We start from the raw sequence: 27,115 nt of genomic DNA, 5'->3' as shown, positions 1-27,115 counted from the left end.
GAAGCCCATGCTGCTAGAACTGATTTGGCAACAACAGAAGAGCTCTGAGTGGCTTTGCTCACGTGATAGGGGTGAAGGAAACAGAGGTGTTAGCAGACTAAGTCACTTTCAGGAACCGAGGAGACAGAGAAAGCTTCTGGAGGATAGTGAATGTCACCAAGCATTTCAAATACTTCCTCCATTGCAATATCTTTGCAAGAGAGAAATAGGCCTAGGTGACACCAACCTCAAATTCTGGTACAAATTAATTATCTTCAGACAGATACTAACATGAGCAAGCATCAGTATCCTGTGGGTCAAAGATCTGTCCAGATTTCTTTCTTTCATTGTATCCTACTTCAAAAGTAACTTATCCAGGACATTCCCCATCCTGCGCTCTTTCCCCTCTGTAGCTATTTGACCAGATGTACTTAAACGACTGACACCGGAAATCCCTTAGAAGGGGAGGAACAAACCACTCTAGGCCACCTTTCTCCACTACTGGAAAAACAGGAGTCTAAATCTACTCCTTTAGACTGATATTGAGGAGAGCAGTAATTCAGCACCATTGCCACAGTGATACAGTTACAGATATGCCCAAGATGATTTTCAAGTTGGATATCCTGCTTTCTCCCTGAAATCCATTGTTCTTATAAAGCAACTTATAGAAAAGAGAGGGAATTCCTGAAGCTGAGAAAAACCCAACTGCCTTTCAGGTGTAATGTCAAATCTCACATCCACTGGTGCTAAAATCTACTGGGCACCACTTAGGCTTGGATCCTTCTCAAACCAGGGTGCTATCTATAGGATGAATATTAATCAAAAGTGTGGTCAAGGCTTTACTGTGGTTGTAATAAAGATACAAGAACTCTACAGCCAGCCAGAAGTCTGTTGAGATCAGGATGCAAGAAACAAGGATTATTTTGCAAATCCTGAAGGCAGAAACAAGTCTAGGAGGAAAGACATGCAAACGAGTGTGAGACGAGCCAGCCTGAGAAATTAACCTGCAATTAATCTACAACAACCCCGATTTATTACCCCATGCCTGAGACACCTTGTGCCAAGTGCTTCCATGCTATACTGGAGACATCAAAGCTTTCTGAGCCGTCAGACTCAGAGGGTTCCTTTCTTTTCCTTTCTGTCTTTCTTTCATTCATATTTTTGGTGTATCTTTGGTGCTACAATATATAAAATTAAAAATAAAAAGCAGTCAACAAGACATATAAAAAGAAGCTTTAACATATGCAAATCCTTCCAGAAGAGAAATAAAAACCAACAACACAGCAATAAGTACATATTTCTGAGGTATTTCATCTGCTCAGGAGAAGCTGATGCAAGTCTGTAGGATGACTGAGATTTTCCAGGGTTAAGAGAGGGAGGTCTGATCCCTGTTGGCATGGAGTTGGGCTGTCAACCCCATGGATGGCTAGGAAAGGTCACCTAAAAGGAATAAGCAGAAACAAGCTAGGGCTCAAGGGAAGTGTCAGGAAAAATAGAGCAGAGAAGTTCATGTTTGGGGAAAGCAGTAGCTCCAACAATGTCCAATTTCCATGTTAGATTTTAAAAGGGAAGTCATAGGGAAGGAACGTGGAAGCTTTGGGTTGCAAGACTATAATGCAGTCACCTAGGGATGTTCTCAGAAAGCAGCCAACACTTCCTTCCCTTTTCACATGTTACGCAAAAAAGGTGGGGCTCTAAATTATAGTGAGAGATGGATTACAGGCAGTAATAAAGGTATACCTGGTACTTTCAGCGTCAAGATATCTAAGTTACTGTTACATTTCTGTGAGACAGGAAGGAATAGAAGAAGCATGACGACTGCTTCCCAGGGGTAATCTCCAGTCACCTGTATCATTAGCTTTTTGACAAGCAATTATATTTTTTACCACAAATCCATGTCTCCATTCATCTTTGCAATAGAGAGAATGATGTGAAGGAATGTCACAGCTTAATATGTTAAGGGAAAGGCCTGACAGAGGTCAGCCATGGAGCAGACTCACAGTACTGGGACAGAAAATCCTTGTCCGAAGCTAAGCCTGGGGGGGGGGGGGGGGGGCCAGTACAGAGCATTCCAATTCTATTCAGAGTCTGGAAAGGAAATAAAAGCTCTGCTCTGCTTCCCAAATATATTAAAATGAAGCAACGCTAAAAAGGAACTTCTGGCCATCCTCCAGAGGAAGGCAGCAGACTGAAGTCAAGGGAAAGAAGAGGAAATAGGAACCTACATCCTATTGCTGGTGCCATTTAGCACAGAACCCTTGCTGTATGGCAAGTGCTAAATCCAATTGTTACTCCCTACTAAAGTAGCTGCACTGAATCACTGTAAACACTGGAGTCAACACTTATGTAAGTCCCACTGCTTCAAATGGATCTACTCCATTTGGGACTAGCAACTGGATTTAGCCCCTTGTTAACTCTTATGTAAATCCTACTGATTCAAATGATCTACTTAGGTTATGAGTAACAACTGGATTTGGGCTAGGGATAGAAAAAGGGAATGTGTTTTATAGCCAGGATCAAAAAGGAGTGTGCAGCCCCTTGTGTGGAGCAAAGTGCAGAGAGGAATTGTAAGGGTGGGCTAAGAGAGACTAAAGAGCTACATTTCCCCCCTGCCTTTGGGGGTAGGATTGTCAATACACCGCAGTCATGTTAGAAGAAAGAAATGTTTGGAGCATCGGGGGGGGGGGGGGATTTGGTGCCTTGGCTGTTTTGCAACCATGGCAATACTCAGTCATCTACAAAAATGCACAACCTGTCCAGAGAATCCCTGATTGAAACACGCCCTGTGTCCCTTTCCTAACATCCCCCCGCCCAACCCCACTGCCCTTCTTTTTTCCACTGGGGACACAGCAAGACCTGAAGAAAGGCTACATGGGCAGCAAAGCCCATCCTGATGGGAACCTTGTCAGCCACAGAGTTGTGGGTTCTTTGCAGCAGGCCAGTTGCAAAGCGGGTTCCTCAAGGCGAGGTCACCGACAGAATTCCATTCAAGCAGAGACGAGCCATTTTCAGGAGTGAGAGAGAGTGCAAGACTGCTCTTCCCAGCTCCCCACTCAAAGAGACCAGCTGGTGGAGGGCTCAACGCTGGGTGTGCCCCTGGAGGATGTGGGGCTGGGGGAGCAATGGGAAGAACTACTGCTGCCCCCACCGGTGCTCTGTGCGCTTGATCCGGCAATGAGGTGGACAACGGGCTTCTGAGCAAACAGGACTCCTATGGGGCAAGATCAGGGGAAGAGGATTAGTAAACGAAGAGAAGAAGTTTTGACGAAATGGCCTCTTCAGAGTAACAATGAGACAAGTTATTTATAAAAATAATCCTAACCTGTCCTATGTATCACCACTTCTCAGAGGACAGTGTACTTTTGTATGTGTATTTATGTGCTTTCAAGTTGCCTGTCCATTTATGGTGACCCCATGCATTGCATAGGGTTTTCTCAGGCAAGGAATTACTCAGTGGTGATGGTGCAATCATGAGATCTCTTTAAAACAGACACAGAGAAAGTTTGTTTTGAAAACCCCACAGAACACTCTAAAACCAACATACCACCAATATTTTTGTCATGCATGGAGGAGGGAAATTGCCTGAAAATTACCCAAACTGCCAATTAACTCTAGCTTAATTTTACCTACATATCACTCAGACTGGGAAGGGTGGGGCTGAAAATGAGATGAAAACAAAGTAAATCAAAAACATTTCTAGTCACTCCTTATTTACATGGAATTGTTGGTAAAGCCAGTGAGAAGAGGGATGCGGGGTGGGTGGGTGGGAAATTGGCCCCGTCCCTTGTGAAGTTTGGGTCACTTCTGTTCTAAGATAACATAAATCAATGTGAAGCATTTCAATTCAAACAGAATAAAACTCACAATCTGACAGATAAAAAAAAAATCAATCCAGGATCTTTTTAAATCCCAAATGGTTTAGTGAACAGCTAAGTTCCAACTTGATGCCAAAATCAGGGCAATGTCCATACTACTCAAACATCCAAAGAAACAGATGAGGGACTTTTTTTGCAAATGGGGTGGCTTTTCCAAAGATTTCCACCAGCCTCAACCCTCCTCCTGATTTTCAGAAACAGATACTCTTCTCACCAGCATAGATTGTCCCATTGATCTCCACGGACATATTAATGCTTCCAAAGCCAGATGGTGTCCAATTTAATGCGGCTGCTGTCGCTGCTGAATCTGATTTATCCTCTAGAGAAAGGCAAAAAGACTAGCGTGAGCTGGTTTATGCATTTCCTCCTACTTTGGATTACCCAATGCATGCTCCCAACTTGAAAATGGCTGTTCAACCCATTACCCCTTCTGTAGTCCTGCTATTTATAGCTTGCTACTGATAAGACCTTTGTCTTACTCTGTCCTCCAGATTTGTTTGTCAATAAAAAAAGCATCAAAGGAATTATTAGATCTTATTGTGCCCACATAGAAGTGGCAGCTGGTGGCTTCCGTGTCCCTGGAATGGTGAACCCACTCTGCATTTTAATCCAAACTTTAAGTGATATATCAAAGGGAACAGTGTTCAGCACTTAGGATCCTCCCTTTAAAATTTAGATTAAACTCAAAGGAGACTTACAGTACCATTGACAAGATTACCAGCCACCCCTGCCATGTAGTAGTACTGAGGAAGATAAAAGCCACCAATCTTGTGACAGGCATGCAAAATGGATTGAAAATCAGTTACAAATGCATGTTTTTGGCCTGAAAGCCAATGTGGTTTGAATTATTATACAGCAGGTGGACCTGGCTCTTGCACCAAAAAAGATGGCACATGCCAGGCAACTGAACTGGTTTCCAGACTAGAAGAGTGCCCCAGAACCAACCTCTACATGATCTAGGTATGATTTATCCTGCAACAGTGGTACCTGCCAATTTCTACACTGCTTAATGTACTCCTCACTGCCAAGATGGCAGAGATTAAATTAGCTACAAAGTGAGACCCCAATGTTTCAACAGAACTTCTGATCCTCTGCTCCACATGTATGCCAGACTTATAAGAAGGAGATGACTTCCTTGCTCATGAAATGCCAGGAGCAAGATGGGAGGAAGAGGAATCATCACATGATACCTGAGGTGCAGATGAAAAGATCTCACAGGTTATATGTGGCCCAAGGGCTTACATTTGCTCACTTTTGGTTTAAACCAAGAGGTAGGATCTACTTTCCTGGATTCTCTCCTTTATCTAAGAGTACAAAACATCACAGTGTTGGGTTAGGGCTAGGGTGAGTATTGCACCAGGGGGCACTTGTCCTACTCTTCAGTCACCAAGGGAAGCAAAAAGATAACTGGACTGTAGACACCCAAAAATCACCTCACCTCGGCCATTGATTTTGATCTTCATGGGCAGTTGCCGTGCCATGCTGAACAGGTTCCGCTGAAATGCCTGCTGGACAAATCGCTGCTCTTCCTCAGTCATCCGTGCAATCTTCTCTGCTGGTTCTCCCGACTCCAGCCTCTCCCTCAGCTGTTCCAAAGTGGCTGTTCTTGCTGCTGCTGCAGCGGCTACTGTGGCCTGCTGATTTGCCAAAGTCACAGGCATAGCAATACGATTTGGCGTGGAAACAGTCAGGGGGATGCCATCGCCTAGAAAAGCAAGTGGGAGCTCAGGACCTCAGCCAGGAAGCTTGCCTTAAGGAAATAGAGAGGGGCTGCCACTCTGTAGGCAATCTGAGATTAAAAGGAATGCACAATGCCAAGTGTTGTTGCTGTTTAATAATAAATTAGCCAATAAAACTACTTTCCCCTCTGGGACAGCAACTTCTTTATACCTTGTGCTGACAGCCCTACCAGCACTGACTAGCTAACAAAAAGGTTTGAGGGAAAGAAACCAAAATGCTCAGGGATTAAGAATGTAAGAAGAGCCCTGCTGGATCTTCCTGTGCAAGTGGTATTGAGAGGCATACTGAATACTTCAAATAACACAGCATCATCACAATCAGTAGTTACTGACAAGAAACTTTTTTTTGTTTTATTTTGGAAAAAAAAAATTAAAAAAAAACAAACAAAAAAAAAAAAAAAAAACCATAAAGGGTGCAAGGAATATTATAGATTTCTATAAATATGGCACCTGCATGGTGTGAAGAACTCTTTTCTCCCTATTTTATAGTGTATTTCTGTCTAACCTGTCCTGTATTTGCATACCATGATTCAGTCAAATGTATCTCCGCATATTCACAATAAGAGATGACAATTAACAGCACAATTAAAGTGTGTGCATGCACACATACCCGTTCCAAATTCAGGGCAGCTTCTAAATCAGTTCTAACAAAAGAAGCTGTCAATTCAAATACAGTATTGGGAACTGGCTGACCTTTCCTGAGAGCGCCTGCTGAAGAGAAGTGAGGGTTGCTGGTTCCGCTGCCAGTAGCAAGGCTAACAATGGGGAAGCGGATCTTTGGAGGACATAAGAGCGAAGGAGGCCCTGGGGCAGCAGGAGAATAACTGAACAAGGAGGAACTGTAACTGGGCCGTCGGCCCTCCCGCCTGTTGCCGTCAATGGCGGCCTGCAGCTCGGCGGGAGAACTTAAGGACTTCTTCTCACATTCATAGGCATAGAGGTACTTCATATACCTAGAAGAAAGCAGAATAAAACAAAGAAAAAAACAGGCAATGTTTACTTGAGTAGAAACCTGAGTATAGACTATAGGAATGCTGAAAGAGCTATGCAATAACCTTGGCCAGGGCATAGGGTCAATTTAGAAAACACAAAACACTTTACTTAATTATAACCACCAAAGTCTAAACTTCCAGATACAACAAGCAAAGAATGACTTAAAGCAGGACATGTCTCAGGACATCTGATGTAAGGGACAACAATTATTTTTTCCAATGTGTCAAGAATCAGCACTATATTAGTGGCGACTGGCTTCAATCGTGTCTTTCTTTCCTAAAAACTCACCAGGGAAACTTATTTCACCATGGAGATTGATAAAACTAAACATTGGCTCAGGAACCAGCACTGGTCCAGGGACCACCAGTTTGAGTAGCACTGGTTTGGAGATTCCTTTATGAATTTTTGTTTAGTTTTATCAATCTCCATGGTGAAATAAGTTTCCCAATACAGAGAAAGGACACTAAAGGCAAACTCACTGAAACAAAACCAGCCTACATAAACTGTGGTATAGAAACCATTTTTCAAACACCATTTGATATCCTTGTCAACAGTTTTTACAATCTGGCAAAGCTTCTCCTCTGCCCTGGCAATGCATATTCCTTACCCTTCTAATTCTTTTCTGCAGCACAGAGAAATTTATATTGACTTGTGGAAAACCTCAGGACTTACTGGGTGCGAAGTGTAAATGCAGCACTGGTGATAGAGGTGGGTAGGTTAAGGCCTTTGGTGATCTCCCTCCAGATTTTCTTATTGATGATTTCCACCAGACCTCCTTTCTCTGTCACCAGCTTGTAGAGCATGTAGAGGTCGAGGATCTGCTTTGCCATGATGGGGATGCGGTTGATTGGTGTTCCTGAAGCCACATACAAGATAGTAGAGAATGACAGAGGAAGACAGACAGACAAGAGAAGCAAGAAGAATCAGTTAGGATGTGATGAGATTTTAAGCCTGGAATTGTCTCCTAAAACACTTTTCTGATGTCATGTCTCTCTTCTGACATTTTAAGACCCACATTTTCCATAGAGTTTTGAGCTCAACCCTTTCATACTCCTCTTCTCTCCTAAAGCTAACCCTAGATGGTTACTGCACAGCAGCAGTATTCTCTGCATGACCCTGAACTTCACCTTTTCATTCCTCTCCCTGCTTCCTCTTCTATGACAAATTTTAGATAAACTCCTCTGTGTAGCAACTTTTATTCTGTTGCTGTTCCAAAACGCCATGCATGCTGGTGGCACTGTATGTATAAGTGTACACACTGCCACCTTTGGGTCCATTTTACAGATGAGCACCTTTCCTCAAGGGAAGAAAAGATCTCCAACTCTTCCAGAAACCAATTCAGGCCTTTTAGATTGACAAACATCAATATTCTCTTCCTGGTACACACTTTCCCTTAGGGCAGCCAAAACACGCCCCAACAGCCCCCAGTTAAATGAAGAAATTTTTACCTAGGCAATTTGGACCTAGGAACACCAACAAGGAGAGGAAAGGGGCCTGGCAGGAGGAAAAGCAGAACAGCAGACATTATAACTGTTTAGAAAGTTAAGGTATGAAGATTGATCCAGATAGAGCTACACCTTAGGGCCAAAGTCTTCCCGATCTCCTCTCCTCCTGGGACTACCCAGGGAAGAAGACAGCAACCAATAAGGCCAACATCAGCACTGGGGCTAGTATGGCCAAACTAAGGTTCCCTGGGGTTGATGTTGCTCATCAAAACATTCTCGTTTTTTCTTTTTGAAACCCCTTTACAACATGGTGATGGCAGCGGAGGTATTATCCATTTCAGCAACCAAATGATGACACTTCCCACACTCTTGTTTTATTCCTGCAGTGACACTGCATAGTTAAAAAATACAGAATTGCACATGCTCAGAGTATTTGTATTTTTAACCGAGACTGCAAAGTTTTTTTGATGGGAGGAGGATTGGTAGTTTTACTTTGCTCTAACATATATAGAGAGAATGTAAAAACAATGGTAAAGCACACAACAATGATGGTGGGGGTGGAAGGGAAATATCGGCTGCGTATTTCTAACCCCCATCCTGTCCCAATAAGGACATTAAGTTCTGTGTCTCAAATTGCCCAGCTCCACTATTGGATGCAAGGAGCAGGAACAGTGGATTTGGTCTGCATAAGATTTCTATACATTCCTGAAAAACATTTAATGCTCTCTTTTAGGAACACCACAGCCCAACAAAGGAAGGAAAGAGCAACTTCCTCTATACCATTATACCAGAGATGGGCAACTTTTCCCACACAAGTATATAATGAGCTTGAAATCTGTATTTGGTTTGTATATTTAATAGCAAGTTCTTCATGTTACTCTGGACATGACAGAAGCCAAACAGCAACCTCTGGGTGAATCACAGCAACAGAAGTCCCACACCAAAACTGTTATGATAAAAAAAAAATAAGAAATGAGATAGAAAAACCTTGGTTATAGAACAGAATCCATAAGCAAGAGTGAGAGACATTTAGCTCGCTTCTTGTCCAATTTCTTTTACCAATTTAAATGTATTTTTCAAACCTTATCTCTGCAACCAGATGGACTAGAAACTTTATGTCTGACAGCTGCAATTATTTGATATCTAACAAAAGTTCCTGGCTGAAATAAAATTTAAAAAGGCAACAGAAATACTACGAGGGATTGCTCTCATCCAAGCAGGCAGTCAAGTTCACACATTCCCTGATGTCACAAGTGTGCTTAACTTCCTCCAAAGGAAGAGCTGAAGGAATGGTTTGCATTAACAGGGTATCTATGGGCCCATACAGACAGGCCAAAATAAAGCTGCTTTGGGTCACTTTGGAAGTACTGTATACTGTTTAAATAATGCATGTGTCCTAAGAGTCCGGAAGCTGCACCAAAGCCACACTCGTTTTTAGGACTGGAGCATGGCTTTGGAGCAGCTTCTGGACTCTTAGGACGCATGCATAATTTAAACAACATACCTCCAAAGTGACCTGAAGCAGCTTTTTTTGGCCTGTCTGTATGGGGCCATTGTGATAGATATTGTCATAAATGCAGATAACTGAAAGAAATACCAGTTTGCTATGCATACACACCTCTGGTCCATAGTAAAAATATTTCCAGGCCATCATGTGTCCTTAATATTTATAGCCAGTCTCATAAATTGCCATATGTAGGACAAATAACTATAGTGCCACACTTTATGATGCAACAAATTAAAAGACCTATGCTCAGTAAACAGTAGGGAAATATACCAATCAAAAGGGGTCATCAAAGAAAATCACATACTTTTCCAATCTATTACTTCGGATCTCATATAAATATACCTGGCTTCTCTTTTGGAGATATATCCAATAGTAAAATGCTGTTGTAGCTAAAGGCAGAAATGGCTCCTTCTTGCTTAGAAATACTAGGATGGTTACTTCTGCTGTTTGTCCTTGTAATGCCAAGATTTATTTATTTATTAAAAGATCCTTTTAACATTTTAGGCTTTTCCCCCAAAAACTTCTTCTAGCCAGTGACCATGCTAGCTGGGGAATATGGGAGTTACAGTCCAGAAGTCACCTTTCCACCAATCTCTAGCAATGCCTTCACAACTTCACTCCAAAGAGGCATTTTAATGTCTTATGTTAAATCTGGCAACCATCAATCAGTTCCAATTTCTGTGCAGAAATTACTACTAAGGGATAGTGTACAGATTATCATCCACTGCTTAGTTGTTACTATCAGGAGGAAGTTGCTAAGCCTGGTTAGCTTCAAGAATCTAATCCATTAATAGTATGCATAGCAGATGGACAGTGGGAGAGAATGATCTCATCATCAGCAGAAAAGATCAGACCAATTTGCCATCTTGTCCAACACTGTATTGATATGATGCTTCTCAGAAGCCAACAAACAGAAACTCAAGACAAAATACCTTCCCCACTGCTTCAAACAGGCAGCAGGCAATAAAACATACACTCCTTTCAGCTACCATGGATATAAGCCATGTCTTATCTCCTTTAAAATGAAGCGTCTCCATGTAGCTCTCCAGCTGGTGTTGGACTCCAACACCCATCAGCCCCAGCCTACAAGACCAGTGGTGGATGATGGGAGCTGAGCTAAGGCCATCATCACCATGACCTGGAAGGCCACAGGTTCCTCATCCCTTATTTTTAAAGCCACATTGCAGAAATAATCCAGTTTGAGACTGCTTTAACTGGCCTGGCTCAGTGCTAGGGAATAATGGGGTTTGTAATTTATTGTGATCCAAGAGCTCTCTGACAAAGAAAGCTCAATGTGCCATAAAACTACAGTTCCCATAATTCCCTAGCACTGAGCCAGGGCAGTTAAAGCGGTTTCAAACTGGATTATTTCTGCAATGTGTTTTGGACCATAGTTTACGTTTTTAACCAACTGCACATTGCCCAGAGAACTCTGGTTAGTGGGCTACTTCGGAACATATTATATAAATAAATATAAAAGCCCACTGGCCATCACCCTATCTTGTATCAGAGAATTAAATACATTAATTCTGCACTGTGCGAAAGTGCTTTTAACCATCTCCTAATGCGTGAACCAATGTCAGATAATGCCTCAGTGCTTGCAAGAAGCACCATTTTTTGAACTGGCACCAGCATCTGTGTTCTAGAAATAAAGACAACTAAAAGGGATGTGTGATACATGTGTCTGAAAGATGAGGAAAACCAGAGGTTTTACAGTTTAGCAACACAAGCCATCTGAACAGTTCTTTTGAAGTTTGGTTATGATGTTGTATTTGGCTCATTCTGTCACTGCTCAAACTTTGGCAGTCAGAACGATGTATTTATTATCTCGTGACAGGCAGCTGGCGAACACACACTTTCAAGACGTCCTGGAGTCAGTTTTTTGGCAGGTGCCTTTACGTTTTCCCTTTCTGTTCAAGTGCAACTTCCTTCTGTCAAACTGGACTGATTACATCCCTCAATGTGTGAAAGAGGGGGGAAAACCCAAGCCAAGTATTCTTTAGAAAAGTGAAGACAGCATGCAGAGTAATGTAGTTGCCAAGGAAGGAAGCTCAGTCCATATGCTGCACACCAGGTGGCTAAATTCAAAGAAAATTTAGTGCTTTTTAAAAAACAGAAAGGAATTCAAGTAATATAAAAATAATTCACATAACATATAAATAACAATTAGAGAAAAACTATATGCCAGCACACAGCAGCACATGATGCATTGCCCACCTTCACATGCAGCCCTCAGAGGCAAAATGTCTGTCCACCTTTGGCTTAAGCGTTGCTGAACAATATTTGTCTCACACTAACTAACTTAAAGTAGTAGAATTCAAAGATGCAGCCATGTTAGTCTGTAGAACCAGTATGTAGAGAGATCTTGTAGCACCTCTGAGCTAACTGAAAAAAAGAAGTTGGCAGCATGAGCTTTCGTAGACGTCAGTCTACTTCCTCTACAAAAGCTCATGCTGCCAACATCTTTATTTCAGTTAGTCTCAAAGGTGCTACAAGATCTCTCTACTTACTAGCCTGAAGTTTCACAACGCATGGATTATATCAAGCAACCCTTGTTCTGTTCCAGCAAACAGAGCTTTAAAAATTCTAGACAGATAGCTAAATAGATAGACAGTCCATAAGGTAGTGAAAACAGGAGTCAAGTGTGAAATCAAAGGCTTTCATGGCCGGCATCCATAGTTTTTTGTGAGTTTTTCGGGATATGTGGCCAAGGGAACCTTCTCTTCAGATGGCATCACTTCAATGTGATTACTCCAGAATTTTGTGTTTACACATATCTAGCCACTAAAATCCTTAAAATCACATATGCGAGCAGAATAGGAAATGCCACAATGGGTAGCTCATATGAGGGGCCGGCTTTGACAGGAAAGGGGGGGGGGGGAACCCCAAGCAAACATGACTGATGCTGCCCATAGGAAAGATTTCCTGTAAATCATTGTCAGGCTCCTTAGCAGAAAACATTCATAACCATAGCATTCTTTTGTTGCTGTGCTCAGGATATGAGAAGTTCCTATTGATCAGATTTTACTTCCACACACACACACACACACACACACACACACACACACACACACAGAGAGAGAGAGAGAGAGAGAGAGAAGCATGTCAGCAACAAACATCAATATAAAGGATGGTTTCATTTCAATGCTCAAACAAGACATACTTTGAACTGGGAATGCCAGCAGAGGAAATTTCTCATTGCCCATTTCTACCATTCGCCAAAGGTGGAATTCTCTTGTGTTTTTGCTCCTAGCTTATTAAATGTCAAGGAACTTCTCAGACATGATATTCTGCTAAAGAAATATCCCCTTCATTGGCTTTAAATATACTGCTTTGTAGTTTGTAGCAGCAGTACGCCAGGCTTACACATTCAGAATAATGGTTGATCCAACCTGGTGTTTCATCCTTTACCAGAGACCAGATCCTCTCTGCTTCTATTCTTGCCAGAAGAATGGAGGGCTGCAGGCCTTTGCCAGGGCTGCAATCAGTAAACCAGGCATGGGCAATTGTGGCAGAGATGGTGGACATTTATTTATTTGCCTGTAAGACCTTCCAGGAATTGTACAGACAGCCCAAAGAGCTCCTTCCAAAAATCAGAAGTGGCTACAAGTCAACTTCTGGCTTTAAAAACTGGTATTTTCTATAAACACTGCAAGAGCACTGAAACTTGTTTAAAAGGTGAATTGCCACTTCTGGGTCTTCCTGGAGAGAAAATTCTTTCCCCCCCCCCCCCCTTGTCAGAAAAAGGAAGGTCTATCTAGGGAGCCTGGCAGTTTTGAAGGCCACAAAAACAGCCTCAGGGACCACATATGACCCACTCTTTTGGTACACAATGACACAAGTGACCTGCAACAGGATGCTGCAGTATGAAGTACAAACTCTGCTCCACTCTACTTTAGATTATGGGCATCTTTGTACTCTTGAGAAAAAGTATTCCTACTATTACATTTCTGCATAACTAGGAATTAGCATTAATTTGGAATTAACTACATTTGATATTACATTTCTGCATAACTAAGAATTAGCATTAATTTGGTGCTGTCAAACACTCGATTGAGTAATGTTTCATGTGAATTATGTTGACATAATCCTTGCAATAACCCTGTAAAGTCTTCAATACCGGAGAGGGTTGGTGGCTTCAGAAAGGGTGGGACTTGCAGGAAGCACATTCACAACAGAGGTGTGCTAACATGAGAGTAGTTAAAACAGGGCTTTTGTTCAGGCGAATGGTTCTTTTTGTTCCAACAGATGTGTGTGAAGACCTATGTCCCAAAGTGCAACAGGAGAACCTGCTGTGAGAACAAAGAGGAGTATAGGCTCTATAGTCAATTGTTCTACAAGCACCTCCTTTGCCTCCCCATCCTATAACCTGTTCCAGTTTCAAGTTTTATGACAACATCTGTTCCAGAGATGCTGTGCAGGACACAACATGGTTCAAACACTACGGTGGAGCCAACAGCTGAGTGCCATATCCTGTATAAATCACTTGGGAAGCTTTCCATATCTGCTGATGAAGAGCATAACTGCCCTGGCCTACTGTTGCTTTCACAAAAGCAAACCTGTGTGCATGTTCATATGTGAAAGTCTCCTGCAGCCCTGATGAACATTATTCCCCATGAACTGAGAAAGCAAGAGTGTGTTGGGTGCGTGAAAAAAAAATTAACCAAGATTAAAGCCCAGAATGCTATAGCTTTTGCATCCGGCAAATGCACTTTTATGCGCTCTGAGGCTGCCTATATGGCTAATTACCCGCCCACTCTTCCCCAATCCAATTTAGTGAATGGTATTAACTTATTACTAAGCAAGCTTGATCCAGTGACCAGATGGGGCAGGCAGAGAGTGAAAGGGGAGGCAACTAATAAAGTTTCTTGGCAAAAAGGGAGAGAGAGAGAAAGAAAGAAAGAGGGGAGGGGTGAGAGAGAAAAAGAAAGAGAGAAAGAAAGGAAGACTGCACAGAAGGCCAATTTATATACTGTGTGAATAGCAGCAAGTAACTACAGGAAAACGGCTTCAGAAGTTGTTTGTGTGTGAGAGAGAGATGGGAGGGGATAGAAAGCCAGCCAGGGAGAGCACCATGGCCTGTCAGCAATATACATCTGTTGCCACATGCAGAATACACTGACAAATGCTTGAAAAAGCAGTATCTGCATCAGGATGCCAGAAATTAAGTCCTGAGTTAGTCTGTACTAACTTTTGCAGAGGTTTCAAGCAGCTACCATTCAATCACTATCAACTGACTGCAGAATCACAAAAACCCAGATGCAATCAGAATTTGCCCCATTTAAACAACACAGACAAATTTGCAGATGATACAAAAGGAGGTGGATTGGTGATACTCCCAAGGACAGAAAGAGAATTCAAAATGATTTTGATATACTGTGGAATTGGGCCAAAACTAACAAAATGAACATCAACATGTAAGGTACTACATCTAGGCAAGAGTAATGACAGGCAAAAATATAGGGTGGGTGACACCTGGCTTGAAAGCAGTGCATGTGAAAAGGAGCTGGGGTCTTAGTAGACCACAAGCTAAGCATGAGTCAACAGGGCCCAGGGAGTGTGTGTATGAGCCTTCAAGTCATCTGTCAATGTATGGCAACTTCAGGAATTTCTGGGGGTTTTTTTAGGTAAGAAATCCTCAGAGGCAGATTTGCAAGTTCCTGCCTCTGAGATACAGCCTACAGCACCTGTCATTTATTGGCGGTCTCCCATCCAAGTAGTAACTAGGGCTGACTCTGCTTGGTTTCCAAGATCAGACATGATCTGGTGCCTTTAGGGTATTTAAGCCACTATGGAAGTAGTAGTCCCACTCTGTTCTGATTTGGTCAGACATCACTTAAAACCCCGTGTCAGTTCTGGGCACTACAATTCAAGAAAAACAAGCTGGAATGTGTCCAGAGAAGGGCAACCACAATGATCAAAGGACCAGGAACAAAATCGTATCAGGAGTGACCAAGAGAGCTGGGTGTGTTTAACTTGGAGAAGAGAAGACTGACAGGTGACATGATAGCTATCTTTAAAGATCTGAAGGGATGTCTTGTAGAAAATGGGACACACTTGCTTTCTGCAACTAAAAAATGAACCAATGAATTCAAATTATGAGAAATGAGATTCTACCTAAACACTAGAAATAACTTCTTACAGTGAGAGTTGTCTGACTGCTGACTGATAGGCTGCTTCGAAGGGTGGCTGACTCTCCTACTTTGGAAGCAGAAGTTGGATGGCTGTCTCTAAGGAGTGCTTTAGCTATATATTCCTGCATTGAAGGGGGTAATGTTTGTATGTGTATATGTGTGGAGACAAAGGAGTCCTTTGTAAATTCCCCTGAGAATACAAATTGTCGGCTAGAGTGTTGGGTATACATTGTGAAATTAACAGTGGACAAACAGTGGTTAAATCTGCAATACAGGAAGTGTCCTGGTTCAAATCTCATGCAGAACATGAACTTTTTGGAGGCCACTTTCAAAGCTTCACCTCTTCTCACTGCAACACCAGGACACTGCAAGGCTGCAATGGTTACTGACATGGAGCTGGTGAATTTATTTGAATGTGTGCCTTGCATTCAGGGTGCCATAGAGAATGTCTAACCATCCAGACCATCTGTACTAGTATCTCTTCTACTTTCAGAGTGATGATTCCAATTTTTTTGGCAAAAAATATTTGCTAATGGGGACAGGAGCCTGATGGTAACACCAAAGACATTGGCATGTCACCTGAGACTGATGCACAATTCCTGCTCCTGGCGAAGAGGAAGAAGGAGAAGACAGAATGATTCAAGGAAGGGTGCCTTTGAAAGCATCTCCCTTCAGAGTCGGTCCAAAATTGAAGGAACCCTGAATTTTCCATACAAATGCTAAGTACCATAAAGAAGATCACAGGCTTTCTGAGGAGGCAACAAGTCAGTTCACATTACACATATGAGAAATCTAAGATACTGTCCCTCTCAGAGGCTTGATAAAAGTCAAATCAAGAGCAAAATGGTCACAGGACAACTGTAATTCTATGTTCAGTCTGTAACAGGAGAAAAAATTAAAATTATGTGGTGAACTAAAAGCTAAAAAGTGTGGTAAGTCAAAACCTCCAGTGCACAAAAAAGAAGTCTATCCCAACGGCCCTAAGATTCTCCAAACATCACTTGAAAATCCACTGATTCCCTGCACCTTTATTCTTAAGATTAACAGACTAAACCAGGTCAAACATCAGTCGTCTCTTTGTTTGCTCTGAACACCTCTGCCCAGTGAGTACCACCACAATGTTTTCTAGCTTGAGTAGCGGCATTTCAGGATGAGGAGTAAGTCCAATCAAGGGGGTATTTAACTTGCTCTGTGTTTATTCTTTCAAAACTTCACAGCCGGATCCAGTTTCCTAATAACCCCCGTCGGAGCCTTTGAAGTCTGAAAACCCAATCAAGAGGGCGGCCATATATGTTCAGGATCTCCATCTTGTGGGGTTCTGCATGCCCTTAGCAAAGGAAGCAGCACACTGAGAATCACAAATCTGGTTCATTTCAAAAATAAAATAGAGTCCTATTGATCTGCTGTGGCTAAATACTGCCCTTCTTCCAAAAGCAACTTTGGTTTTATGGCACCAAGGCTTGGCACATTCACTAAGAAAAAGTCCCAGTACATTCATATGAAAGTGTATGTGCAATGGCTTTGTCTCACAACAGCCCTAAGGGGGAGGCTACCCAATCTGTTTCATAGCCACCTGGGGACTGTGCATGCTGCCTCCTGGATAGGTTAGATGATCTTTTGACCACTCAGGGAACATTATTTGATGTCGCCTCATGTTTATGGTTCGAGAAGGTCACTACATGAATTTGGCTCACTGAGATGGGCTTCATTTCTTTTGGTTGAATGATGCAATGAAAATAATTCTGAACAACGAAGACAACAAAAGCAACCATTTGACATTGCAGGCAGGCTTTTAAATTTATTATATTGTTTATATTGTTATATTATCCTGTGGATGGAGGTTATACTTTTTAAAGACACAATTCTCTGCTCTGAAAAACAGATTATAAATGCTCAAATAAAGAAAGCATTAAAGGCAAACACAATCTACATTCACGCTGGCTAATGACTTAAAACATGATGCTGTTTTATCTATTTTTTTCCAAAAAAAATTACTGGAAGATTTTACCTACTTCTTTATACTGTAATTGGTTGTGTTCACTTTTATATGTTGATTATACCTCTGGGCTTTAAGAAAAATCACATTAAAACCTGTTCACAGTCAACAACAACCACTTAATAAAAAGTCTAACTGAGGAAAGTAGAGATGAGGATGAGTTTGGGATTCACTGCTTTTCCCTGAGCTCTGCTACTCTTGATGACCAGCAAAGTTAGTACACATATTTTATTAGTTAGCTTTACCAATATGAAACACAGCATTGCTTGGTGAACATCTTTTAAAACCATTAAAGTACAAAACATACATAACATTGCACTTTCTTTAAAGAATCAAAGGCTCTGCTCCAGGAGCTGGTGCTTCCTCTGCTTTCAAAAGTGAGTGCCTAGAGGCAATGCCTTTTTAGTGGTTGCACCCTGGGTAAGGAAAACTCTTCCCTGAGAAATTCAATTATGGCTTGCTTCCCTGGCTTTCTTGGCAACAATAAAAACTATTAAAGTGGGCCCTTGGCAGCTGCTGGGGTTTGGTTCCAGGATCCCCTGTGGGTACCAAAAATCCATGGATGCTCAAGTCCCATTATAAAATAAAAATGACACGGTAAAATGGTGTCCCTTATTTTAAAATGGCAAAATCAAGGTTTGCTTTTTTAAAAAAATATTTTCAAGCAGTGGATGAATATGGACAGCAGACTGTACATTTATAACAATGAAAACTACTACTGTTATCAATAATACAATACATTTTTATTCAGTAAGTCTCCAGACCATTTCAAAAGAATACAAGATAAAAGGGAAAAATACATAGTTAAAACTTACATGAAAAGAATTTTTAAAAAAACATACAAAGTTAAAACTTACTGTTACATTTGCCCTAGTTTTCATTGGGTACTTGACTGTATTCTTACTATTTCTATTACTGCTATTACGTCTGTCTGTCTGTCTGTCTATCTATCTATCTATCTATCTATCTATCTATCTATCTATCTATCTCATTATCTCATTTGTATGCTATGCTGCCTTTCTCCCAGAGGAACCCAAGGCTGCCTACAGGAGGGAAAAATATTTAAACATTTCAATAAAATTCAAAACCATCAAAATCATCTCTAAACAACACAACATTGCATCAAACTATAAAAAATTTAAAATATAACTAAAACCCACCTGCTCCATAAAAACCACCCATAAACCATAAAAAATAAATATATTGTTTATTTGCCATCTTAAAAGTATGCTATTGTTTTAATACCAAACCAAAACTTTAATTTTAAACTGACAGCGCTAGCCAGTTTGAAGGTTTCGTTCAACCGGCAGGACAGAACTGGTATGTATTTGCTGCAATGCAACACACTGTAATCCACAAACTGTGCATTATATTAAAGCTGTCTGCCTTAAAGATGCTGTAATTTTGAAACAGCTTCAATAGCGGGGGCAAAAAAGGTAGTGGCTGAGTTTTAGGTATTCAAGAGCCTTCCACAGGTGCAGACTGACAGAAATAAATACACACAGTAAGTGTGGAAAGGTCCCATGTTGGGTCCCTTGCCTCCCCCGCATTGCCACTTTCTGGTAGGAAGGGAAAGGTGATAAGTCTTTATTGGAAGCCCCCAGTGCTGAACAGGAAGGCTGAAAAACGAGCATCATGGGACAGAGAGAGAGGCCGAGGCTGAGCAGATCTTTTCACAGCCGGCTGCAAGGCTTGTCAGGGCCCATGATGGATTACTGTCATCTGGCAGTGTGGGGATTAATGATCTGGGGGTCAGAGGGGAGAATTCCAGAGGGAAAGGTCACTGACCGGGGGCACGGCATAAGACTTGTTGCCTTTTGATGGCAAACGTGTTTTTTACTGTACTTTCCAGCAAGCCCCACTCTTCCAGCACAGGAGCACAGCTATCCAGACGGAGGGGCCAAACCCCATGCCAGCAAAGGGGTGGGCGAGGCCATTTCCTCTGCCTCTGGATTCAGTATACATTCACTTTTTTTTTGCTAGTAGAGCATTCCCGTGCACATAGGCATGCACATATATGTGCAAATGTTCACAGCTCTATTCACCCCTGCAGCCACACAATCCCAAGCCACCTCACCTCTGATACAGAGTAATCAGAATCAGACGGGGCCTTGGACACAGATAATAAACAGCAGCCGAGGTGTCTGCTTTCAGGCACAGAAGACTAAAAAAGGGGGCATTTTTAACTCGAGCCCAGAAGCTGAGATGACAAGATGCCTGTACACCAAGGTGATGAATTATTTTCTGCGGCTGCTGCATGCTGACAATTTGAAGTTGTGTCCTGGGTGGTAGCCACAAATATGTGTAAGCTCATGACCCCCTTCTCAAAATGGTGGGATTTGGGGGAAAACTTCTAAAAAGAAGCACAGAAAGGAAAAGGGGAGAAGAAAAGAGGAATCTAGCAAGCAGTACAGTTGAGACTGATTTGTATTTTAGCAAGAGTTTTCATAGATATCTTTCAACTTGCAATTAAAGTGGATTGATGTCCAGAAAAGTCCATGCTAAAATATCAATTGGTTCATCAATGTGATGTTGGATTCCCCTTTTCTCTCCCCCATCCTTTTTCCTTCCTCTGCTGCAACAGACTAACACAGCTATGGTGATGGAGCATGCTTTCCCATTCTACCCTTCATTTTCCATTAAGACGCAGCTTGGAAAAGTAGCACGTTTGGACCATGACTCCCCATGCTGGTTGTGGGATTCTGGCAGCTGCAGGTCAAACAAGTTACTTTCCCAAACTCTGAACCTACCTAGTTAAGACAATTATGGAAGAGATACTTTAAAAATTGGATTAGACTTCTTTGAGGGCCACTGTGGTCTAGTGGTTAAGAGTGTTACAACTCAGACCAGTAAAATGCAGGTTCAAATCTGATCCAATCACCAAGTGGCTGTCTCTTCTTCTCAGTCACTAGAAATTGCATAAGCTGGTGGATAATGCAAGCTTTATATTCCCTAGATCAGAGATAGAAAACCGCTCCCAGTGTATTGAATTCTAAATTATATGTTGGAAAAATTCTTGAGGCTGCATTTCAATACTATCTGAAGCCAAAGGCAAAAGAATGGGGCCAAACAATACCAGAATATTATAGTTGAAAGTTTTTGAGCAAATCTTAGAAGAATTAAGCTTAAGAAGCATTTTAATCTTACAGTTGGAAGGGGGCCCCTAAAGATGGTAAGTGGAAGTGATGATGCATCATTTCCTGTCATCATTTTGAAGATAAATGGAGGAAAAGGAGAATATTTGAACAAGGCGAAGATTTCTAACAAGGGATTTACCTGCTGTCATGCATGGGGAGGCCCTCTGAGAGCTATTTGGGGGTACTTTATCCGTCTATTATCCCCTCTGTAGTAAGCCGCCCAGATTCCCAGTGACTGGGCGGCATATAAATAAATCCTATTATTATTATTATTATTATTATTATTACTACTACTACTACTTGTCATCCCAAAATTGCACCATTTTTTAAACTGACAGGTTCAGTGGGAACTGGGCGGGTTCATGGACTGTAAAAGGATGGTACAGGGCATGCAAGCAGCCCTGTGCTGTACTTCCCTCACGCTTGCTATAAGGTCTTGATTTAAAGTTAGCATGAAAAGAAAACCCATAGAGAATGCATCCTTTTCTGCCTCCCCATCCCATATATTCTACATCATTCATCTCATTCCACACCCTCTTGTCTATTTCCACCGCAGGTATTCACACCTCCTGATGTGACCACCATTACCTGATCACCAGGCCTGCAGACCATCACACATGGTTATCAAACAGGGAGCTGGGGAGGAAAGTAATTAATCATGTTCTATTTGACATGAGGCCCTGTTCTTATCTGTACCCATGGAAATGCCATCAGGTTTTGTTCTCCCTCCCTCCCTCCACTGCACCACTGAACATTGGTTAAGACTGACAGATCACATCCGCTTATTAAACTCATTTGCCAAGTTGAAGGCAGCAGTTGGGTATATGCCTCCTGCTTTCCCAATGGCAGCCATCCAACCCCTTCTCCATATCAGCTCCAGCTCAATGGAGCCCATCATATCCCATTAATCCCTGGGCAGGTTTCTCATGGAGGTGGCTCCCTATCACATTAAGCCTCACTAGTGTTCAATCGCTCAACAGCTACCGGCACAGCTGGGTTTAATATACTTTGCACTCCCAACATCTTTACCAGATGTTCAACAGCTCTGCTACTGGTGGGGTTCTCACCCCTCTGACCCTTGAACTAACTCCCTTTCCCCAGTGAAATCTGAAGGAGAAATGCAGTTTTCAGGAAGAAAAAAATAAGAAGAAAAAACCTAAAGCAGATCTATTGATGTTCTTAAGCCTTTAGTATCGCCAGCCTGAGCCTATTTGCTTCAAGTTTGAAGTAAGACCTCTGATGCACATAGAAGCCAACAGACTACTTTCTTTGCCACTCAGGGTCGTCCTCATGATACTATCAAAATGCCTAATGCTAAAGTTGATAAAGCACAATGACTATGAATTGTGGCAGCAAAAATGTCTGCCATTAAGATGGAAATGAAAAGTGCCCAGGGCCTTCTCAGATAACAGGAAATGCGTTTTGGTGTCTCTTTTCTTATAGGAAAGAAAAAATTGAATTATTCAAAGTTCACATAGGCAGAAGAGTATTCTACATATAAGGGGAACCATGTATGTGTGTGTTGTGTGCCTTCAAGTCATTCTGATTTATGCTGACCCTAAGGAAAAACCTATCATGGGGTTTTCCTGGCAAGATCTGTTCAGAGGACTTTTGCCATTGCCTCCCCCTGAGAAACATGGGACCCAGATAAATGCAGATTTTCCTAATAAGTGAGGGATCACCAATTTGGCTGATTTTGCTAGTCAGGCTGGGCAGGGAAGATGTATTTATCAACACAGTACCTCCTCTGAGGAGGGCAAGGTCTTACCTAATTAACAAATTGTAAGCTGCTCTTGATAGCTTTGGCTGAAGGGTGGGATATAAATATATTATTATTATTATTATTATTATTATTATTATTATTATTATTATTATTATTACCACCTGTGATATCAAACTGCATGTGGAGGCATTCCAAAAATCAGCCATGGACTCCTCTCAGCTTCACAGGCTTCTCCTTGTAATGCCAAACATAGTAGAGGTTCAACAACTAACAAGTTATATTATCTGAGCCCCAGCTCAACATTGGGAGATCTCTCTGTCTGTCTCCAGACATGGGAGAAAGGTAAGGTATCTTACCAGAATTTCAAAAATTATACTCCTCTGTGACAAGTGTTATGTGGATCCCTGGCTGATGTGAGATCCAAACACCATTTCTACTGAAACTGTGATTCTTCAAGTGAAAAATGGACAGAATAGTGCCATCCACATAACAACTCCATCCTAAAAGCGTAGTTTACACACATGAAAAAAAATCAGCATTTCTGTATGGTAAGAAACTGAACACAGACAATTTCATTCCACTACACTGTTTATGCTGCTCCATTCTTCCCAAATTGAATTCCCTGAGACAAAAGAAATGATTTTCCAGCTTAATTTACAGTTATCTGAGAGCTGAAGTCCTCTCAGCAATTAACACACTAAACAAAACAGCCAGTGCTTTGAAGCAGTCAATGCCTTCCTCTCCAAATTCCTTATAGCCATGTCACAGAAGGTTCTGCAAGTGAAAGCATAATAGAATAGCATGCTCCACGTATAGAGAGGGAAAAGGCAATCAATACTGAGAACTAAAAGAGTGAAAAGAAACCTCCTGTGTTTCATCAGTACTCTTTCCCTATCTTTTAAACAGAGGAACACATACGTCCCACATTCGTAGCATGGATCAATGGTCTCAAGCAGGAAACAAATGTGTAACTCTCAGTTATCTGGTAGTCTGTAGGTACGGTTTTTCCATGGTCACAGAAATGGGCTGGTCTTAATTCAAGACACCAAGTACTTTTTAAATTATTTGCTCACCATTAATCTCATCTGGGACCAGCAACAGAAATGACTCTCCCACCAGCATCTGGTAAAGCTCTTACTGGGTTCACAACACTATTATGGGAAATCTGCATGGTGCAATTGGGCGGGGGACACTCCTCTTAGTTCACACATGTTTTGCCAACAGATGAAAAGACAAGGATATTGTCCTTGCCTATATACAAACTCCAGGATATCCTTCAGGTAGCAAAAAGCAGGCAGCAAAGTAAGAGGAGGCACATCTTAAGGGTATTCCCTAGATAGGCCTGATAAGCACCACTGCAGCCTGGAGATAAAAGAACCCCCTGCCAAATGCTTTCATCAATATCAGAGGTTTTTTGCTGCAAGCTTTTTCACATCTGAAAACATGCAGATAAGGCATACAACAGCAGGAAAACATTAAAACCACTCACTTGAGCTTACAAAGCCTCTTCTATGTATATACACATCAAACTCAGAATGGACAAGCCATCTGGGAAAACTAAGGTCACACAGAAACCTTGAGCAGTAAAAGAATGGCACAATTAGAAGCTTTTTATGAGATCTTCACAAGGGAGGGTACAAAAAGGAATAAAACATTTTTTAAATCTAGAATTCTTTGCAGTTTAGCACCACTGCATTATCTCTCTCATTATTGTGTGCCTTCAAGTCTTATTTCCAGACTTATGGTAACCCTAAGGTGAACCTATTAGGAGAGGTTTTTTGGCACCATTTGCTCAGAGAGGGTTTGCCTTGCCTTCCACTGAGGCTTAGAGAGTGTGACTTCCCCAAAGTCAGCAGGTGGGTTTCGATAGCAAAGGAGGGATTCAAACCCTGGTCTCCAGAGTTATAGTCCAACACACAAGCCACTATACCATGCTGGCTTTCAACAATTCATTTTCTGAGGCATCATTTCTTCACCGAAACCAACCTGCATCCAATAAGAAGGTCTCTCAAAAGCCAGCTTAATAGTCAGACATAATCCCACTTGAGAAGGTGGGAAAAGCCAGTACTTCAGTCTAAGACTAGTTTTATAAAACACATAAATTCTTAGTTTTGGGAGATTCCTTCAGGCCCCGTCTTCCCAGTATGTCATATCTACTGAAAAACATACTCTTCAAAGTAAGCTAATGGTTTCCTTTTGAAATCTAAGTTGGCTCTCTGTTGCATGGGCTTTTTCTTATGCTGGTTCTTATGTTTTATTTTATTGTTTTTAGTTTGTCTCTGCTTGGTTACATTTTAGTATTTACTTTAGCTGCCTTGAGCACTAGACGGAATAGAAATCCATAACCATCACCACTTACTGCATTTTTCAGAAAGTGTGACCGGAGTTCTGTTTTATTGTTCAGGATCTAGATTTGATATCTGTCATAGGATTAGGTTAAAAGGCACTCTATCCCAACATCAACCTTGTTTGTAGTCAGGGCTGTCATCTCCATAGCCACCCCTTTTCTTCAGCTCATCCCAAACCAGCTCCAAGGCTCTTTCTGCAGGATTCATGGTTTTATTACCTGTGTTAATAGTGTAACTTCTGCCTAGTTTCACTCCAATATTGATGTTAGTTTTAAAGGTGCCAAACAACATTGGCTACCTCTTTGAAAACTACAGAAGAAGACATTTTCAGGTGTGAAATCAACTCCTCCGATTGGAAGGGCAAGCTAAAAATCTGACCAAGCTGATCCATTTGTTCTGATCACATTTCTGATCTTCCCTCCCTTCTCCAAATGTGCTATGGTTTTTATTCTGCTCTCCCATCACTGTTGCCACTGAAGAGGCATTTTATCACTTGCAGGTGCAATTGCTTTGTGGCCACCTGCTGTGTTCAGACAAGGCCTGTATATTCAATCTGTGTCAGGCCTAATATAGCAAGGCACTTCTCTACACACACAACAACACCACCCACTCCCCCAGTTTTCTGCCAGAGAAAAGTATTCAGGGCCAGGACTATTTATCCTCGATCATTTTCAGAAGCTTATGTGAAATCTGCTGTTTGTCTTTCACATCGAGCCGCCAAGATCAGACCTTAACTCACTGGCTTGGACTAGCTCATCATGTTACGAATCAGATCATGCTACCTAAAGATGGAAGCAACTTCTTCATCATGAAAGGCTGCTTCAGGCATTCATCTGGAGTGAAAAGGCTTCATAGCTACCCTGCATTTTGTGGCACACCAAATGACACACTATAGTCAGTCAAGGTTATATTTATGTTTCTAGATTTAGCAGCACTAAACAGAGAGGTGATTTGCTGTATTTATTTATAGTGTCTTATTTGGAAGCAGAAGCCCGCAAGATGTGGAAAAACCTGTTTCAATTATTATAAAGTCTCAATAGGTTGGCTTGGGCTGTCAACACTGGTGGAGGAAAGAAAATGCTTCTTTCATATTTGCTGTAACAAGAGTGGGCAAAGACAGGGATTTTGTTGAACAGTACCTCCCATCAGCCCTGGCCAACATTGCCAATTTAGTCAAGAAAGCTGGATGCTGCAGTCCAAAAACATCAAGAGGGTCAGTGTTTGTCCACCCTGCTAAAAAATTTGCTAAGACACTCTTCAACTTTGGTTGTACTGTGAGAATTAAAATATGTTGCTTACAACTGCTTCTTCTTGAGTTGGAAAGGATTTTAAAAAAATAGGTTGAGCACAGGCTGTGCAATGTCTATTTGCTAATATTAATCTCTTGTTATCCTTGCTGCTCTTTTTCTTACCCTTCACTTTTCTTTCCCTTTGTCACACTTTTAATGTTAAACTCTTTGGAACATGGACTTTTTGTTCAGCATACTTACATGATGACTTAATCATACTTGGCTCTGAACCAAATAAGGGCGAGAGGTGGAGCTGTCAGAAACATTGTGATGTAGTACTCAACAGAAGGGCTGCTTCATGGAGTACTTACTTACATCTCTCTATTTAGAATTGGCATTACTAATTGTCTCTCCTCCCTGCTCACAACTGCTGAACCCTATGAAGAAATTATTGCCTATTCTTCACTGCTCCTTTGCAGGATACTTAAATAAAACTTTATATAGATTCTACTCACCTCTCTTCTGCATAAAGATGAAGAGGTCGTCCAGGAATTTCTTCCGTTCAGGGTCATTATCCAATTCGTACAACTGGAGAAATAAAAGAAATAAAATTTAACTCACACTGGACTGTTTGTGAAAAAAATACAAGGCAACACAGGGCAATTTAGGTGTCATCTGATGGAATGGCAGGAGGGTAACGTTACCTTGAACTAACATGCAAACACACACATGCATGCCTCACCACCCCAAGATTGAAAGCAAAAGTTAAGTTCCTAAAATCAAGACCATCTTCACTGAGCCATTATGACAGATACAAAATTGTTTTTTTATCTCCATGAAGAGAAAAGTTGCAGTAGAAATATTTTTAAGTGGATACAAGGGTGGTAAAGGGTTATTAAATTGCTTTCAGCTGCCAAAGAGGAGCGCCAGCCGCAAGCAGGGGTGATTTCATTAGGAACATAACATGAGCTCACCAAAAGGAAAACATCAACCCAAAGCCTAATTTGAGT

The 27,115-nt window shown here is 41.6% G+C and overlaps 1 protein-coding gene across 1 annotated transcript in view; it reads right to left on the bottom strand.

The window, feature by feature from the left end:
• Positions 1 to 1,100: 1,100 nt before the first annotated feature.
• ARID3B (AT-rich interaction domain 3B) overlaps positions 1,101 to 27,115 on the bottom strand; it is a 51,142-nt gene continuing 25,127 nt past the window's right edge. The window contains exons 4-9 of the mRNA XM_042477412.1: positions 26,621 to 26,693; positions 7,259 to 7,442; positions 6,287 to 6,546; positions 5,293 to 5,559; positions 4,069 to 4,173; positions 1,101 to 3,190 (exon numbers count right to left, since the gene is read on the bottom strand). Of these exons, the coding sequence (XP_042333346.1) occupies positions 3,033 to 3,190; positions 4,069 to 4,173; positions 5,293 to 5,559; positions 6,287 to 6,546; positions 7,259 to 7,442; positions 26,621 to 26,693 (1,047 nt within the window). The 3' untranslated portion in view covers positions 1,101 to 3,032. The remainder of the gene's footprint in view (positions 3,191 to 4,068; positions 4,174 to 5,292; positions 5,560 to 6,286; positions 6,547 to 7,258; positions 7,443 to 26,620; positions 26,694 to 27,115) is intronic.

The sequence above is a fragment of the Sceloporus undulatus genome, chromosome 6 (assembly GCF_019175285.1).
Source record: "Sceloporus undulatus isolate JIND9_A2432 ecotype Alabama chromosome 6, SceUnd_v1.1, whole genome shotgun sequence".
Taxonomy (NCBI): Eukaryota; Metazoa; Chordata; class Lepidosauria; order Squamata; family Phrynosomatidae; genus Sceloporus; species Sceloporus undulatus.
This window is presented reverse-complemented; position numbering and strand designations above follow the sequence as displayed.